This window comes from Populus nigra, chromosome 16 (assembly GCF_951802175.1).
Source record: "Populus nigra chromosome 16, ddPopNigr1.1, whole genome shotgun sequence".
Lineage (NCBI taxonomy): Eukaryota > Viridiplantae > Streptophyta > Magnoliopsida > Malpighiales > Salicaceae > Populus > Populus nigra.
The window spans coordinates 12,353,940-12,370,097 of NC_084867.1; the positions used below are offsets into that span (position 1 = coordinate 12,353,940).

The 16,158-nt window shown below is 34.2% G+C and overlaps 3 protein-coding genes across 3 annotated transcripts; 1 reads left to right on the forward strand and 2 right to left on the reverse strand.

Annotated features, from left to right (window-relative positions):
- Window positions 1–621: 621 nt before the first annotated feature.
- On the reverse strand, window positions 622–3,214 carry LOC133676141 (small ribosomal subunit protein uS2-like). Its single transcript, XM_062097738.1, has 5 exons — window positions 2,949–3,214; window positions 1,936–2,198; window positions 1,636–1,833; window positions 1,103–1,313; window positions 622–899 (listed from the first exon to the last, which is right to left on the reverse strand). Exons 1-5 carry the CDS (start codon window positions 3,106–3,108, stop codon window positions 793–795), a joined length of 939 nt encoding a protein of 312 aa, XP_061953722.1. The 5' UTR covers window positions 3,109–3,214; the 3' UTR covers window positions 622–792.
- A 5,373-nt stretch (window positions 3,215–8,587) lies between these two features.
- LOC133675829 (ras-related protein RABF2a-like) lies at window positions 8,588–12,544 on the forward strand. Its single transcript, XM_062097332.1, has 7 exons — window positions 8,588–8,820; window positions 9,668–9,745; window positions 9,847–10,014; window positions 10,927–10,975; window positions 11,164–11,241; window positions 11,852–11,941; window positions 12,221–12,544. Exons 1-7 carry the CDS (start codon window positions 8,782–8,784, stop codon window positions 12,319–12,321), a joined length of 603 nt encoding a protein of 200 aa, XP_061953316.1. The 5' UTR covers window positions 8,588–8,781; the 3' UTR covers window positions 12,322–12,544.
- A 1,099-nt stretch (window positions 12,545–13,643) lies between these two features.
- On the reverse strand, window positions 13,644–15,407 carry LOC133676313 (probable aspartyl protease At4g16563). The gene has a single exon (XM_062097971.1). The coding sequence runs from the start codon at window positions 15,312–15,314 to the stop codon at window positions 13,857–13,859; it is 1,458 nt and encodes a 485-aa protein (XP_061953955.1). The 5' UTR covers window positions 15,315–15,407; the 3' UTR covers window positions 13,644–13,856.
- Window positions 15,408–16,158: the final 751 nt, after the last annotated feature.

Sequence of the window (16,158 nt, forward strand, 5' to 3'; positions counted from 1 at the left end):
ATAAATGGTAGAAGTAGAGTCCATTCTAGGAGTTATAAGCTCGAGTTCAATTTTTATATCAATGCAGATATTACATGTAATAGTGGATAAAAACATTTAAAATAAATTTGGAACACACTCAATCCAACTTTCTTGTTAGGTTGATATTGAAGGTGCTGTCCAAGATCTGCTTTTTAAAATACATACCATTTTAAAATACAAACCATGACAATTAACAACAAGCTCGAGTTAATTTTTTTTTAATATATCGTTATATATAATTACAAGATCAAAACCGGTCATCCTTATACATTCGCCATCGTCCATGTTTGATCAGACAAGAAGATGAGTTAAATTCTTCGAAACCTTGCTTCAAAGTTTCCTTAAAAGTATAGGATGGTACCACCATAGGCTGAAGAGGCAGTTATAGGAAATCAGACAAGAAGATGAGAATTAGATTTTATAGTTGAAATTTCGCTCTCAAACATGAGGTGGTCTCCATCAACAGCAGATTAGTTGTTTTTGGATGGAATACAAATTCTTCCAAAGTACGTTTTTACACGAGCAAACTTGCTTTGCTTCAATTATCTTAAATTTTAAGCCTTCTCAACTAATTCGCATGCCTAAGTAATCATTAAGCAATAAAAAGAATATAATTCGCAAGTTGCTTTAAGGCCAATCGAGAATAACAAATTTAGCATCATTTGAGATACCGACATCACCAAAATCTATAAAATTTGTCTCGAAACTCACTGACAATTATGCTAAACTTGCAACAACACATGGTCGAAGTAAAAACTCTTGCAGGCTTCACTACCAGGTACCACCTTCGTCAACCACAGCACTTGCAGTTTGCTGTGGGGGAGGAGGAGGAGGAGGAGCAGCAGCAGCACCCCAGTCTGGATCCAATCCACCAGCAGCTGTGAAAATGAAAAGTATAAGCCAGGAACAAAACTAAAGAAAACGGTGTTGGCATGAAAAACTTAAGATGTGTAGCACCCAGTGCGAACAGACTAAGCAGCCAGTGCAAACAGACTAACAAATTCAGCATCCAACACAAAAAGCTTCAACAACCTAAATCTCTGTCAAGCGGCTTAATCAACAAAGCAAACACATTTCATACCTTGGTCAGCTGTCCAGCTTGTTGTGACAGGTGCAGCAGGGATTGGCAAGGCCTCATTGGTCCATCCACTATCAGCCACAGGGGTAGACCAGCTGTCAGCAGCACCACCCATATAGTCAGGTCCAGTAAGTGCATAGTCAACAGGAGCAACCACATCTTCCTCTTCCGGTGGTTTTACTTCCTCAGGCTCCCTGTAGAAAAATAAATCAACCTGCCAAAGAAGAAAAACAAATGGACATAAGAAAACTTGGTGATAGGATATAAAATTGCATTCTAATTGATGTTGACAAGGTCCTAACAAGTAAAAGATTAAAAACAAGGAGGCACTCAGGATTTCTCATTTCAGAAAAGAAAAAAAACAAAGCATGAGCATTCATTGCGTTATGCACCTAAGCAATCAAAACAACAAATTAACCATACAGTGGTTGCAAACTAGGTAATGCAATTGCAGTAATGACATGAGCATACAAATCAGAGAACATAATTTATGACTTATTGCAATTTAAAAACAGAGAAAACCATATGGAACTCACCATCACATCCCACTTGTGCCCTGGACGAATAGTGCCACGCATTTGGAGAACCATCCTTGCCAAAAGCCAAAATAGGCATCCAATGCTGTGCTTCCCCTTGTTATTGGCTGGAATACCAATATCCACAAACCGCATTGGTGAGTCAGTGTCACAGAAAGCAATGGTTGGGATATTTCCCAAGGCTGCTTCCTTGATTGGCTGCAAGATAAAAAAAAATACACTCATGGTTAAAGTAAGAAAATCAGAAAGCACTAAAACAAGCCATCAACTACAAGAGATATAAATGATTGTTAGCCTCACCTGGTGGTCAGTCCTTGGATCGGTAAGGATAAGAAGACGAGGCTCACTGAAGGAAGTCTGGAGCTGATTTGTAAATGTACCAGGAGTATGCCTTCCAGCAATAGGATGAGCACCGGTGTATTGAGCAAACTTCAAAACAGCTCTTTGACCATAGGGCCTGGCTGACTGAACAATAATGTCTTGTGGGTTTTCAATGGCAACAATAACCCTGGCAGCCAATAGAAGTTTCTCCCATGTCTTACCAAGGTTGATGATGTAAATACCTGTAGCAAAAAAAAATACAGAGCAACTCAAAAAACATAAACAATCACATCCTAATTTAACAAAATACATTTGAAAAGCAACCAAGAACCAAATATCAACAAACGCAAATCTGCTTAAAAGCAAGTGATTTATTTAACATAAAAATAGAACCCTTCTAAGATACATTATCTTAACTGCAAGTCATTAATTAAGCTACATTATCCTAATTAACAACTAATCATAATTCAAAGAGCAATACCAACCAGACACCAAATCTTCCCGAAATCCCCAACCACTGAATGAGTGGATTGAGTCCCATAAATACAATGGTTGAAATTCTTTACGAAGCAATTTCGGAAAAAAAATTCACCAATATTACATTATTCAAATTCAACAATTTATTGAATAATAAATTTCAATAAATGTAGCTTAATTAATGACAAAAACCTTCATATTAGAATAATAAATTTTTATTATTTCCCACGTTTTCTTGACAAAAACCACAAAAATACCATTCTTTTAACAACTACTGCAGAGCAAAAGCAGAAAATATACAGCCTAAGAAACCCAGAATCCAAACATGAAAAAAACAGCCAATTTATTACTTAAGACAAAATCCCATCAAGACAAAACTAGATTAGAACCCAAAAAGCTTGTTCTTTCAGACACGAACAATACACAAACTTCAAAACACAAAATCGCAAAACTAACCATTTCACTAATAAAAGAACAATATTTGACTCCGTGTTTTGTAATTATAAGTAACTAACCGTCGTTGCGGCGCTTGAAAACGTAACGTTCCATTTGGAAATTACAGTTCTTGGTGCCGAGGTGGACTTCAGCAGCCAACATCATTTGAATGTCAGCTTCTTTCTGCGACAGCTCCCGAGGTGGAGCTGGGGTTGCTCCTGCTGTTGTGTTCGTCGCCATGATTTCACCCTCTAGAGTGTTAGAGAGATTAACCCGTAAAAGCTAGGGTTTTGTGCAGCTAGGAAGCAAGAATGAAGGCGTTGGCGCTATCTGCGAGAGAGTCTTGTACTTTGCTTATAAAGGAGACGGTGAAGAAACCCTAGATGCTATTTTTTGGGGTTAATTACTGAGTTGCCCTTTTAAGTATTGGGCTTCAAGTTAATTAACCCAGTGTGATAACTAAGCCTAAGTGGCAGCTTACTTTACGAAGATAATGGGCTGAATCTGTTTCCATATATATTCACAATATTATTAATATTTATTACACTATATTTTAAAATATTTTTTATTTAAAAATATATTAAAATAATATTTTTTATTTTAAAAATTTATTTTTAATATCAATATATTAAAAAAATTTAAAAACATAAAAAAAAATATTTTAAAAAAATAAAAACTTTATAGAAACACGATGAATCACTTCCGAACATAACCTTAATCCTTAATAAAGAAAAAAACTTTCTTTAATTTTCTCAAGTCTGGTCTTGATATTGATCCTTGCTTCAGGTGAATAATCTCCTGAAATTTTTGTCCTCGTATGTTAGGAAGTAACTTGTCTTTGAACTTTGAAGGTCTTAGGATGCTGTGATTGTGTTGTGCAAATCTGGATCGAAGCAGGATATCTTAGACCATGCACATCTAACAGATATGGAGAGGCAGCAACAGTGTTTCGTAGAGATGAATTTTACAAGGAACCCATCTTGATAACACAAACTTCTGAACAGCAGAAATTTCTGCTGAGGTTTCTGACAAAAAGGATGAGCATGCATGCATAGAGGTGGGGTGTTCTTGCCTCCAGCAAGAGTTACAGTTAGAATTAATGAAAAAGAAAAAGAGAAGAAAAGAAAAGAAACCTCGAGCCAGGCCAGAACTACAGCCTGAAAGTCTCTCCTCTTTTATCCATTTCTTTCCAAGGAACCAAAGAGTGCCATAAAAAGGTCAGAAGATTCGAATAAGGTGATCAAAATGACTTCACAGACCATTTTCAGTTTCAATTATGCTGAAGAAATTAATCCCTGCTGGGGAGCCACTGTGACTAACTGGAATTTTTCATTTGTAATCTTCATCTTTGGCAACCACTGCATCCCAATTTCAACAATCACTCAATTAGTCTTGAATCTTTCTTCTCTCATAGCGCAGTCTTGATGAGTTTTGATATAAACTGTGTAGCAGAGAAGTTATTGCAAAGTTGCTAATAATATTGATGCAACTTTTATAACAGTTTCGTGACTACATTTAAGGCTTATAATCTACGAATCTTGCAGATATTTTGGTTCCATATATTCTATTATGACTACAGAATCGACCAAATATCTTGCAGAAATTCCTTCTGTTTCAGAACTTCTTGCCTATTGGCTATTGAGACGCAGCCACTTTTCTAAGCTCCCATTAGGCATGTACTCGAGAACCAATGCCTTAAAATCAACAGTGTTAGAGCAGCTACTGATGATTTTTAAAAGGTTTCTATGCCGAATGTTGCGCATAATCTCACGTTCTGCCTCAAAACTTTTGAAAGCTCCTTCAACTTGCAAGTTGAAGACCTTTACCGCAACAGTCATCCCATCTGAAAGCACACATTTGTGTACTCTACCATAACTTCCTATTCCATGAAGATTACCTTCATTGAATTTATTGGTTCCAGCTAAAAGTTCTTGATATGAATTTTTTCTCTGTGTAATGCTATGAATGAGTGGTAAGGATCCTTCTTGGCTGGGGCCTTGCCTATTCTTCTTTTGAGTTCTTATTATGATTACAGTAATTAAAATAAGCATTGCAAGAAGAATAGATGGCAAAATGTATCTAAAAAATTTCAACTCGGCTTTATTTAATCTTGGAGCATTATCATTCTTTCAAGTTGGGAACTTAGAGGCAGGGCCACACAGTCCATCGTTCTTGCAAGTTCGACATGAAAAACGATTCTGTGAAGTTTGCAAATGGTCCTCCACTAGGAAGTCTTCCTCGTAATTGATTGGAAGATAAATTTAAGTTCTCGAGTTGCAGAAGTCCTTCCATAGAAGTTGGGATCACACCGGAAAAATTGTTGTAGGATAAATCCTAGGATTCCAAGCTTTTCAACTCAACGAATACTTCTGGAATCTGACCTTGCAGTTTGTTGTGAGCTAAGGAGAGATTGAGGAAACTCTGCATGCCTCCAATGGTGCTGGGGATGTTTCCTGTTAAGCTGTTTCCTGATAGATCTAATGCAAGCAAGACCTTCATCTGTCCAACCTCTAGTGGTAGAAAGCCACCAGATAGAGCTAGATGATAAGTTTAAAGCCAAAAGATCTTTAAGACCCCAGAGAGTTGAGGGTATCTGTGATGTCCTTGTTGGGGTCCAGAAACAGGCATATGGTCTGCACTACTTGTCCTTATAGCTGTGAATTGTTTCTGGTGCACAATTATGCTTCTTCCATGTTTAAAGAAAATAAATAGACTTGAGAATTAGAGAGGTCTGCACTACATGTTCTTGTTGGCTTTAGGTCTAGATTAGAAATCAATGTGTTTGGTTTACTATGTTCTGATCCATGAAGACTCGGCTGACTGAAGAATATTTGCAAACTTGATTTCCACGTACCATTGCGGCATGATCCACTTTGTTGATCAAGATATTTGTAGTTCTCGTCCTTTTTTTCTTAATTACCTTTTTCTCGTTAAAGCAGATTTGCAAATATCGAGATAAAACTCTACTTAAAAGGTGCGTTTGTTTATCTTCGGCTTTTAAGTTGACGGTGCATATTAAGATATTTGATAATATATTAAATGATGTTTTATATTATAAGATTCATTAAAAAATTAAGTTTAAAATGTAATTTTTATAAATTAGTTTTTATATGCTTTTGTAAAACCCCGTTTATTTTTTCATTTTAAAAGTATTTTTAAAAAAATTAAAAATTTTTTTGCTTAAAATTAATATTTTTTTGGGGTTTTTAAATTATTTTGATGCATTAATATCAAAAATAATTTTTAAAAATAAAAAAAAATATTATTTTAATGTATTTTTAAGTAAAAAACTATTTGAAAAGCAACCGCAACCACAAAACTACCAAACATCTTATACATGTTTTTTGCTGTTCATAAACCTCAACCACAATTTTTACTAAACACGTATCTAAATCCACCTAACCACAGCTAACCGTATTTTTTTAAAACTTATTTTTTTCAAACCACAACCACAAAACTATCTTAAAAACAAACATAAAAAAAATGAAGGGGTGGGATAAACACTGATCAGCCAACATTTATCACATACTCACAAAACATTATGAATATATTATGTATTTTTTAATAATTTATTTTGATTCTCAAAATTTTATTTTTAGTTATTAAAGACTAATTGCTTTTAATTTTTTAAGCAATGGTGAAATTCAAAGTAGAGGGACTCAAATAAAAAAGACACCAAACATGGGCGGCATGCTAATTTTTTTTAAAATACACTTAGGTCTTTAAATTTTAAAAATAAAATAAATTAGACAGTTTAGGTCCTTTTAGATTTGAAAATAATAGTTTTGGTACAAGTTTATTTATAATATTTTTCAATCCCTAGTTAAAAAGAATAGAGAGAGAGAGATTGATGGATTCTAGTAATGAGAGAAAAGGTTGTAGTTCAAGCTATTTATGACCATCAAAATAGATTTTTTTGGTGTTCACGGGTTCCATGAGGCGAGAGAAACTTAGATAGTAGTTATTAAAAACCTCAATATTACTTAAAAACTCGTTAATTTTTTTGAAAAAAAATTGGTCAAAACAAGATTGTTTTGATTTTTTTTGGGTCAGCAGGGTTGACCCTCCTAACCAACGACTTGAACTTTACATCGGGTCAACTTTCGAGTCAGATTTTTAAACTATGATAATAACCAGTTTTATTCACGTGTTGACTCGAGTTAACTTCTGTTGGCCCTCTCGACCCGTTACTTAGACCTTACCTTAGTTGACCCTCAAGTTAAGTTTTAAAACTATGATAATAATGATTTTAATTATTACATTGACCCGGGTCAATCTGGGCTTACCTTTTTAATTTGTGACCCGAGCCTTACTCATGGTTGACCCTAGAATCAAGTTTAAAAACTTTGATAATAACCACTTTTATTTTATGTTGACTTAGATCAACCCTTCTAACACATAACCTAAACCTTACCCTGAGTTGATCCTTGAGTCGGGTTTTAAAATTATGATAAGAATCACTTTATCCTTAAGTTGACCTAAGTCAACAATCAACCCCACTCGCAACCCGAGTCTTGCCCTAGGTCAACTTCCGAATCAAGTTTAAAACTACGATAATAACCATTTTTATTCTTATGCTGACATGGATCAACTCGACCCATGACTCGAGCCTCGACTAGTGTCCCAAACTTTGCCTTGGATCGACCCTCAAGTTGTGTTTTAAAACCATGATAATAACCATTTTTATTCTTCCATGTCTTAGATGGACAATTTTGAAATTGAGAGTTTTTTACAAGAATATTTTAGAAATAAAAAATATTATATATAGAGACATGTCTTCTATGCACCTCCTATTCTGGAAGTATAGAAATTCATTCCAAAATTGTTCAAAAGATAAATTTATTTTTATGCATTTATCTTTTTAACTAAACACATTTTTATCTTTATTATTTCGATCCTTTTTGTCTCAAGATAATAATCCAACACTACCTTTTATGACAATCAATTTATCGATAAATTATAGTCAAGTTAATATATCATGCAATAACATTTTATTATATTTTTTGTTTTTAACAGTGTTTGAGAATATGGCTGAAACTGTATTTTTTAAAAAAATTAAATTTTTTTTTTAAAATTAATTTTTATTTTATTTTTTTAGATCGTTTTGATGTGTTGATATCAAAAATAATTTTTAAAAATAAAAAAATTATTATTTTAATATATTTTAAATAAAAAATAAAAAATACTTTAAATCTTAAATATTATCCCACTTCCAAACACACGAAACAAAAAGTGTTCAAAAGAACAAAACAACACTCAACTACACCGGACTGCTGTTGGATCAGTTGCACCTATAATTGGTCGGTCCATCCCGAGTTAAGTCTATGGTAAGCTCAAATTGGTTCTAGGGTATAAATTCAATCAATTGAATTAAATAAAATATTAATTTAATTAAATTTATTTAATCCAATATAATTTTAATTAACTCAATTTATTTAATTGAATTTAGTTACAGCAACATAAGAAAAGAAATAATATTTAACCTAAAGTTTAATATAATAAAAACAGTGCTATAGTTTCTGTTTTTATATGTTTTTGAAAAATATATTTATTTCAAAAAATTAAATTATTTTTTTAATATTTTTTATTTTCTTAATGTATTGTTATTGAAAATAAAAAAATTATTTTTAAATAATTTTTTTAAAAAAAACCAATTAATTAAAAAAATAATAAAAAAATCTTAAGTGAAATAGACCATCGCTATCGTGTACCTGTGGGTCTTTCTTAGCTTTTACCAGGAGGGATCCTTCCTTCCCTTCTGCCTTTGTATTTTTCTCTATCTTGACTTCTTCCCTTTTTTTGGTTTTCTACGCCTAATATTCATTTTCTCTCTCTCGAGATCAAATTCAAATTCATATTTCAATTTTGTTGATCTGTTTTTTGATAAATTACAGCCATCGATTGCTACTCGTCATGGCCACCACTGCAAACAAGAATATCAATGCTAAATTGGTGAGTTTTTTTTGTTTCTTTATGGATAATTGTTATCCCGGTCTGATTTAATTTTGATGAATTTTGCTTGCATTTTTTGTTAGTTGGGTATCTTTTTTTTTATGCAATTCCTGATGTGGGTTTTGTTTAGTTTTGGAAATTTTGATCTGGGTTTCTTTAATTTTCAGAAAAGTCTGATGTAATTTTTATCTTTTTTGTTGTTGTTGTTTTTGTGATTGCAATTGATCTTTGTGTATTTTGTTTACAGAATCTATGCAAATTATGTTGCGTTATGTTTCAATTTTGAGAACTGATTTAGCTCATCTTAATTGAATATTTTCTGTGTTTTGTCTATTGTGGGTTTCCCGTAAACTTTAAGGATCTTGTGTGAATTTGTTAAATTTTGATCACCTTGGTACTGTTTTAGGTTGATAAGATTTACATGTACAACTTAAGTAAGCTAAGCCTTGATGTTATCTACTACCTGCGAAAGAGTGTTTTAACTTTCAACTGCTGTTTGTATTCTGGTAATTTATTGTGTCTTTAGTCTGATGAATTGAGAAGGATTATTGAATTAGGTTGCTGGTTTTATTAATTGCTTTTCTAGCATTTTTCATTTGCAAATATTATATGCTTTAGTCCTTGCTTTATGAGTCCGAGATTTGAGACTTGTAATGGGTTCATTTCTCTTTGAATCCCAGGTGTGCTGTTTGTCATTTTTGTTTGTATTTTTGCTTATAGAAAATTCGTAGCATGCCTTTACTTTGTGTAGCAAAGTTTAAGGTGGCCGTGTTTCTCCATGCCTGCAGTTTGACTTTTTCTGGCCGTTTTTTGTTAGCATTTGGTTGATGGTTGATTTGTGCTTCAGGTGCTTCTCGGGGATGTTGGTGCAGGAAAGTCCAGTCTTGTACTGCGTTTTGTTAAAGGACAGTTTGTTGAGTTCCAGGTTAGTACTTAGTACTGAAGGACTTTTGAGGGCTATAACATTGGTAGCTGAAATTGTCCTGTTTGCTTTTGGAGCTTCAGCTTTGTTTTATGTCATTGTAGGAATCAACCATAGGTGCTGCCTTTTTCTCGCAAACATTGGCTGTCAATGATGCAACTGTAAAATTTGAGATTTGGGACACAGCAGGTCAGGAGAGATACCACAGCTTAGCTCCAATGTACTACAGGGGAGCTGCAGCAGCAATTATTGTGTATGATATATCTAATCAGGTAAGCAAGGTTGCTAACACAACATATGCCATTCCCTCTAGGCAACACTTACGTTTACTAAAAGTTATTAAGGTTAGGTTTGTATTGTATAAAGAGGTAAGGAAGCATTAGACTTTTAGGCTTTAACATTCTGTAGTGTCAACCTTCAGGTCTAATGCTTATTTATTATGTAGACGGATATGGAAGAAGTGGGAAGTGTGTGGCAATTTGAAACTCAACTTTTTTTGTTTAGAGAAGAATTTTCATATCAAGGCTACCATATCATTGTTCACTGTGAGCTAAACTAGACAGATGACATGTGTTTTGGTGCATTTTCCTTGGTAGTTACCTCATGCTGACATATCTTTCTTGCCCCATTCAGTTATCTCCCAGTTACACAAAAGTCTCTCTTCAGTTTTTCCTTAAGATTATATATGGCATTAGCAGATCTCAGTTAAGGCATGTAACTCAAATTTTTTTGGGTGTTGTCTGCAAGTCTATGCTATTCCTATACTGTTTTCATGGCCTGTGCTTTATGTCCCTCTTCTCTGAGTGCCAGGGCCTGCCCTGCTTTCCGACTGGCCGGAAGATCTTTATCTTCCATATTGTCCACTTGTTTCTCCCTCCCCTTGCAAGGATATCTGTCCCTTTCATTTATTTCTTCTTGCTCCATATCAAAGCTTGTTTTTAGAAAATAAAGAATCACTACAAGTTCTATTCCAAAGCTCAAAAAACTGAGTCACTGATCTTCATCTAGAAATGATTGCAATATTGCATGAAAGTGCTTTTGCTCGACCAGTTTAAAAAGTTTGCAGAGTTGTCTAGTAAGATTTTTACTGAAAAGAATGACTGCCACAACTTTATTTAAATTGATTTGCTAAAATGGCTGATTTCATTTGTTCACTAAAATTCCAACTTTTGATTCTCTTGTAGGCCTCATTTGAGCGAGCAAAAAAATGGGTTCAAGAACTTCAGGCACAAGGTAGTGTTTACATTTTTGCTTGTATAAATGTGAATTTGGCTGTTCGTAAAAGCCTTCTTCACGTGTCATTCTTGAGTCCTGTTCTTGATATACTGTTCAACTGCACTTGTTTTTCTTGAACTCTCTTTTCTAACCTTTTCCCTGGTTCCTGAATTCGTTAATCGTTATGTTTTGCTTGCTTCCACAAGGCAACCCAAATATGGTTATGGCACTTGCGGGGAACAAAGCTGATTTGCTAGATGCAAGGAAGGTTGCTGCCGAGGCAAGTAGCTCACTTACTAGTTGGCTTTATAGTTTTACAGTAGGTCCTTTCAATCATGACAAATATAGCAGCTTATTGTCAAGGATATAGGAAATTGAGAAATTGAAAAGAAATCAGAGTAAAGTTTTATTTACTTGGTTTATACGACGGGACACAAACAAAGTAAACTAGTCCTTAAAGATCCTTTCTGGTAGAGATGAAAGGAAAAGTTAGCAACAAAGAGTTCTCTTTTTTATTGAGTTCTTTTAATAATTTATTAGATAAGTTTCACCTTTTACAAAAATAATACCTTAGCATTTATTGAATACCTTGGCAAGTTCATTTAGAGATCTGCTAGAAAATATTCGTTTTTGAGAAACTATTTTCATGCAGGAAGAAATGTTATACAATGGCACATATGCTAGTCTTTTCTTTATTTATATAGTATCTATTTTCTATTAAATTTTTCCCTATAAAGACTTCTGCTGATCTGCAATCCTCAAATTATTGAGGATCAAATAGCGATCTCTATGTTTAGACTTTAGACTGTCCGTGATTTTTCTGCTGCTTTCTGTTTATGTTAAAGGAACATCTTGTAGATGATCTATGACTATTCATTAATGCATTGCAGGAAGCACAAGTTTTTGCTCAGGAGAATGGTCTTTTCTTTATGGAAACCTCAGCGAAAACCGCAACCAATGTCAATGACATTTTCTATGAAATAGGTTAGTTATCACTGTGGATAGAAGGTTTAAATATTTGGATGTTGACAAAATATAACATAAGGAATAAATTGTTTGAAAAGTGAGTTCGATATTTTCCAATGTGTACATGAAATTAATTAATCTTGGATACGAATGAAGGACGGTAATATTTTGCTCAAAACTCAACAAGCATCTTATTATACTGATCAATTAATTGTTCTTATGTTCTTGCACACTTACCATCTCTTTTTCGAGAAATTAATGGCGATTATTTTGGTTTTCTTTCCATTCTGCGTGCAGCAAAAAGACTATCTCAAGTACAGCCAGCGCCAAACCCTTCTGGAATGGTTATCATGGATAGACCTACAGAAAGGACAACTAGTGCAGCTTGCTGCTCATAAAAATGCCTAGTGGCAGTGATATTGCTGCGTGTCTGTATGTCTTCTTAGTAGTTATTGTGATGCTCACCGGATATCCATGTTTTGATATTCTAGTTCGTCGACTGTGTATTCCTCATAAAGAATTTGTTAAAAATTGTACATGCACGATTCCTTTTCAACCACTGAAATGGAATTGTAGTGGCTTCTCGTGTAATGAAATGGTGTGTGGCATTATCTTTCACAATCTATTGAAATTTGAGCAGTCTCCGATATACTCTATTTCACTGATTATTTATTTTGATACGAAATCGCAGAAATTTTGTTTTCTTGTGAGATATGACTCGTGGTGTAATTAAGCTGCAAAACATTTCACCACCAAAAAAACGTGAAAGTTCCTTTCATGTTTTGCAGACAAGAGGATCTTAGATTCTTAATTAGAATTCAAAGGAAAATTAGGAGGCAAGAAAACGTGAAGGATTTGAGAGGATTTTAGATGTCATGTTATTTTCATGTCTGAAAGAACCGTTTTAAAGATAAAAATAATCTACAATCCTTGAAAATTCAAAAATATTTAAGAAAAATAAAGAGGTTTTATTTATTAAAAAAAAGCATTTTTTTTTAGAGGCCTTTGGGAAATAGTGGGAACTTGAAAGTTCTTTGATAGATCGGGATGTTCAACCGGAAGTTTTAACACCAGTGGCTGGTGCTTTTATCAATGTCTTAGGGTTTTTTACAAGGTATTGAAGAGGCTACCTGAGCTAAAAATATATATATAGGATTCGGGTTAGCATGCAAGCGTCCGCTGCTCTTTTTATTTTCACATATTTACTAAGATCAAGTTGGTCTAGATTGCGTCATCAGTATCATGTTTCTTTCAAAAGCAAGCATTTAATCCTGATTTAATTTTAAAAGAGATAGGTTAATTGATTAAGTTTTGAATTTATTTTTTAGAAATTATCAATTTAAATTTTATAAATTTTAGAGTCGTTAAAAACTTATATAATTGTTAACTTCAGAACCATAAAATTAGTTAATATATATACATACATATAAACTAATTTGAATATCTATATTAATAAAAAAAATAAAAATGTATCTGATCATCGTTTGCAAGAGGAATTGGTATGAGCACTATCTTAACATGTGAGAATCCATCGACTATATAATATTACTTAAAAGATTCCTCATTTCTTTTTTTCTTTTCTTCTTTCATGTGCTTCATTAATTAATTTGCAAATGCATTGTCACATTTTGACCCCATTAATTATACCCATTACTTAAAGAAAAACACAGCTTCATAAAGCTTCTCCACTTCGTTTTGTTCTTCTTCGACCAATTAGCAATGAGAGAATATAACCAACTCATGATCATTTCTTAATCAGTTCCAAGGTTCGAAGAGCCTTACAGCATGATATTAATCTAGTTCAAAAGACTTGGCAAAGTACCAACTTCGTTAACAAACAAAAGGAAGTGGAAAAGTAAAGTGCTTAATAAGATTAACCAACCAACGGCATGCACCATTGACAATGTAAGAACTACCATTAACTGTCACTTAGTTAGGTCTTGTGAAGTCCTTGAGAAGATGCAGCTGAAGCACAGTCCATTGGTTGAAACCCAATTCTCTCTTTCTCTAAGTCATAGACAACCTCCACGTTTTGCTGTTGGAAGCTCCCAAACACCCCAGCTGGTCCATCATCACCATCATCCGTGCTTTGGAACATGAGGCATTTGACCACAGCAGGGTTACCTGGGGCACTCACAGGATAGAAGTGATTTCCTTGGGGCAAAACTAGACTCACATTGTTCAAGAAATGGAAAGTGATTGAAGGAAGGAGATCATCCGACGTGAGAGTGTTATTGTTTGGACGTGGGACCTTATAGCAAAGATCAAACCCGGTTTGCATCTCCATGCCAGTGTCTCTAGGATAATTTATTGTTGATTGAAGAATAGAGAGAACCTGAGAATAGAACGGTTCAGGTAGGTGAGTATAAGTGGTTCCTGAGTCAATCTTCATGCCCCCATTACCCAGTGAATCAAACTCCCTCAAGCTTGAAGGCACTTCAGTTGCACTAACATTGCCAACAGTAATGGCCTCTAGACCAACGTAGTAGAAATTAGGGTACATGGGGCTATTCAACATCGGAGTGAATTGCATATCATCTTTAGAAGTAAGGGCAATATCTCCTACAACTAATGGGCTTGAAATATTAGGGTTGTTTGCATATTTGAAGGCCAAGAAGCAATGTGAGAAGCTCTTCTGAAGAAACCCTAGCTGTGAAGCCAAAGAAAGTGTACCCCTACCAAACCCTGCAATCCCAATAGGCTCCCTATATGCAGACCCTACACAACCAAAACAGAATTTTGGAATTTCTTTAGTGACACCAGGACTACTTCCATTAACCCTAAGTGTATCCCTGGTCAGTATCCCAGTGATCACCCCTCCTGCACCGTATGAGTAAGCAAATGAAGGGCATGGCCTAGAACATGTGGCTTTAACAAGGGTGCTCAATGAGCATCCAGCCACAGTGCATGGATCCAAAGGGTTATCAGAACTATGAATATCAATGCAGAAGGGACTAGCACAAGAGGCCCTATATGACGAAGAAGAATAGGAAGGAGAGAAAGTAGCCATCAACTCATTGTTTCTATAATCATCACATTCCATGCAATCAAAAGAAAGGTTTCCACAAGGAACCCAAGTAAGGTCACTACCAGTATCCATGTGCACTTGAATGACTTGTGGGGGTGTGCCTATATTTAGAGATATCAAATACCCATCTCTAACTTCCCTTGAAGGCTTCTTCGCGCCCAAAACATCTATTGAGACAATCTTTCTTGAGGAAGTGGAAGCTTTTGGATAAGTTGGAAAGGAAGCCCTAGAAGCTAGGGTAAGACCAAGAATGAGTGAATTAGGGTTTCTTGGACTTGCTAGGGACTGGATTGAATAGGACACTAGACTATTGACTAGGAGAAAGAAAAGAAATGTGGTGGTTTTGTTGAGTGCTATGGCCATTGTTACCTCCTTGGTTGTATTTTGAGATGGAGGTATAGGTTTATGAGGGGGGTATCTATTTATAATCTGGAGAGCAAATTCAAGGTTCTTGAGGTCTAGGCCTAAACCAACAGATGTACTTCCATGGCCAAGAAGACTAGGGTTTTCAGTGGAGGTGTGTGTGTGCCGCATGAGAGAGATGAAGGAACTAAATAAAATAAAATAAATTACATTTTTTAATTAAGAAAAAACTAAAATTAATTGTAAGATGTATAGTACTTACAATTCATTTTATAGTACATGATGAATTGGCATGCATTTTCAGTATTTTTTTTTCTCTCTTTTGGGAGGAAGCTCCTTAATTTGAATGATTAAACTTATCAAATCTAAGTTAATATTAAAATAATTAAGTTGTTATGAGGCAACTGTTAAATTAATTAATTAAGAGATACATATGACAGGTGTCGAAGCAGAGAACTCATGTCAAGAGTAATTTTAATGATTTATAAGTGTAAAAACTATTTTTAGAATCTTATATTAATTTAAGTTGTTTTTATTGAGATGATTCTCTAACACTAAATAATTATCTTATTATTTTAACAATTTTTTATTTATAATTAATATTAATAAAAATACTCCATACCCTGTTTTAACTTTTAAATTAGAGTTTCATATTTCTTATATTTTATATTGACGAGGAATTCCATGGAAAATAGTTGGGTGGAATTCCAACTTGCTCCATGACCTTGTGTCTTCATCCAATCAATGGCCATCGATATTAGTTATATTGTCTTTATATGAATGTTAATTTGGTGATTATAATTAATTAAAAACATCTATAAAATATATGATTGCGCAGCTAGCA

Coding starts and splice junctions, on each gene's coding strand:
- LOC133676141 (XM_062097738.1), bottom strand. CDS start 3,108: ATGGCGACGAACACAACAGCAGGAGCAACCCCAGCTCCACCTCGGGAG. Junction 2,199..2,948: donor TTTCAAGCGCCGCAACGACG/GTTAGTTACTTA, acceptor TTTTTGCTACAG/GTATTTACATCATCAACCTT. Junction 1,314..1,635: donor GGCACAAGTGGGATGTGATG/GTGAGTTCCATA, acceptor CTTCTTTGGCAG/GTTGATTTATTTTTCTACAG.
- LOC133675829 (XM_062097332.1), top strand. CDS start 8,782: ATGGCCACCACTGCAAACAAGAATATCAATGCTAAATTG. Junction 10,976..11,163: donor TCAAGAACTTCAGGCACAAG/GTAGTGTTTACA, acceptor TGCTTCCACAAG/GCAACCCAAATATGGTTATG. Junction 11,242..11,851: donor GAAGGTTGCTGCCGAGGCAA/GTAGCTCACTTA, acceptor CATTGCAGGAAG/CACAAGTTTTTGCTCAGGAG.
- LOC133676313 (XM_062097971.1), bottom strand. CDS start 15,314: ATGGCCATAGCACTCAACAAAACCACCACATTTCTTTTCTTTCTCCTA.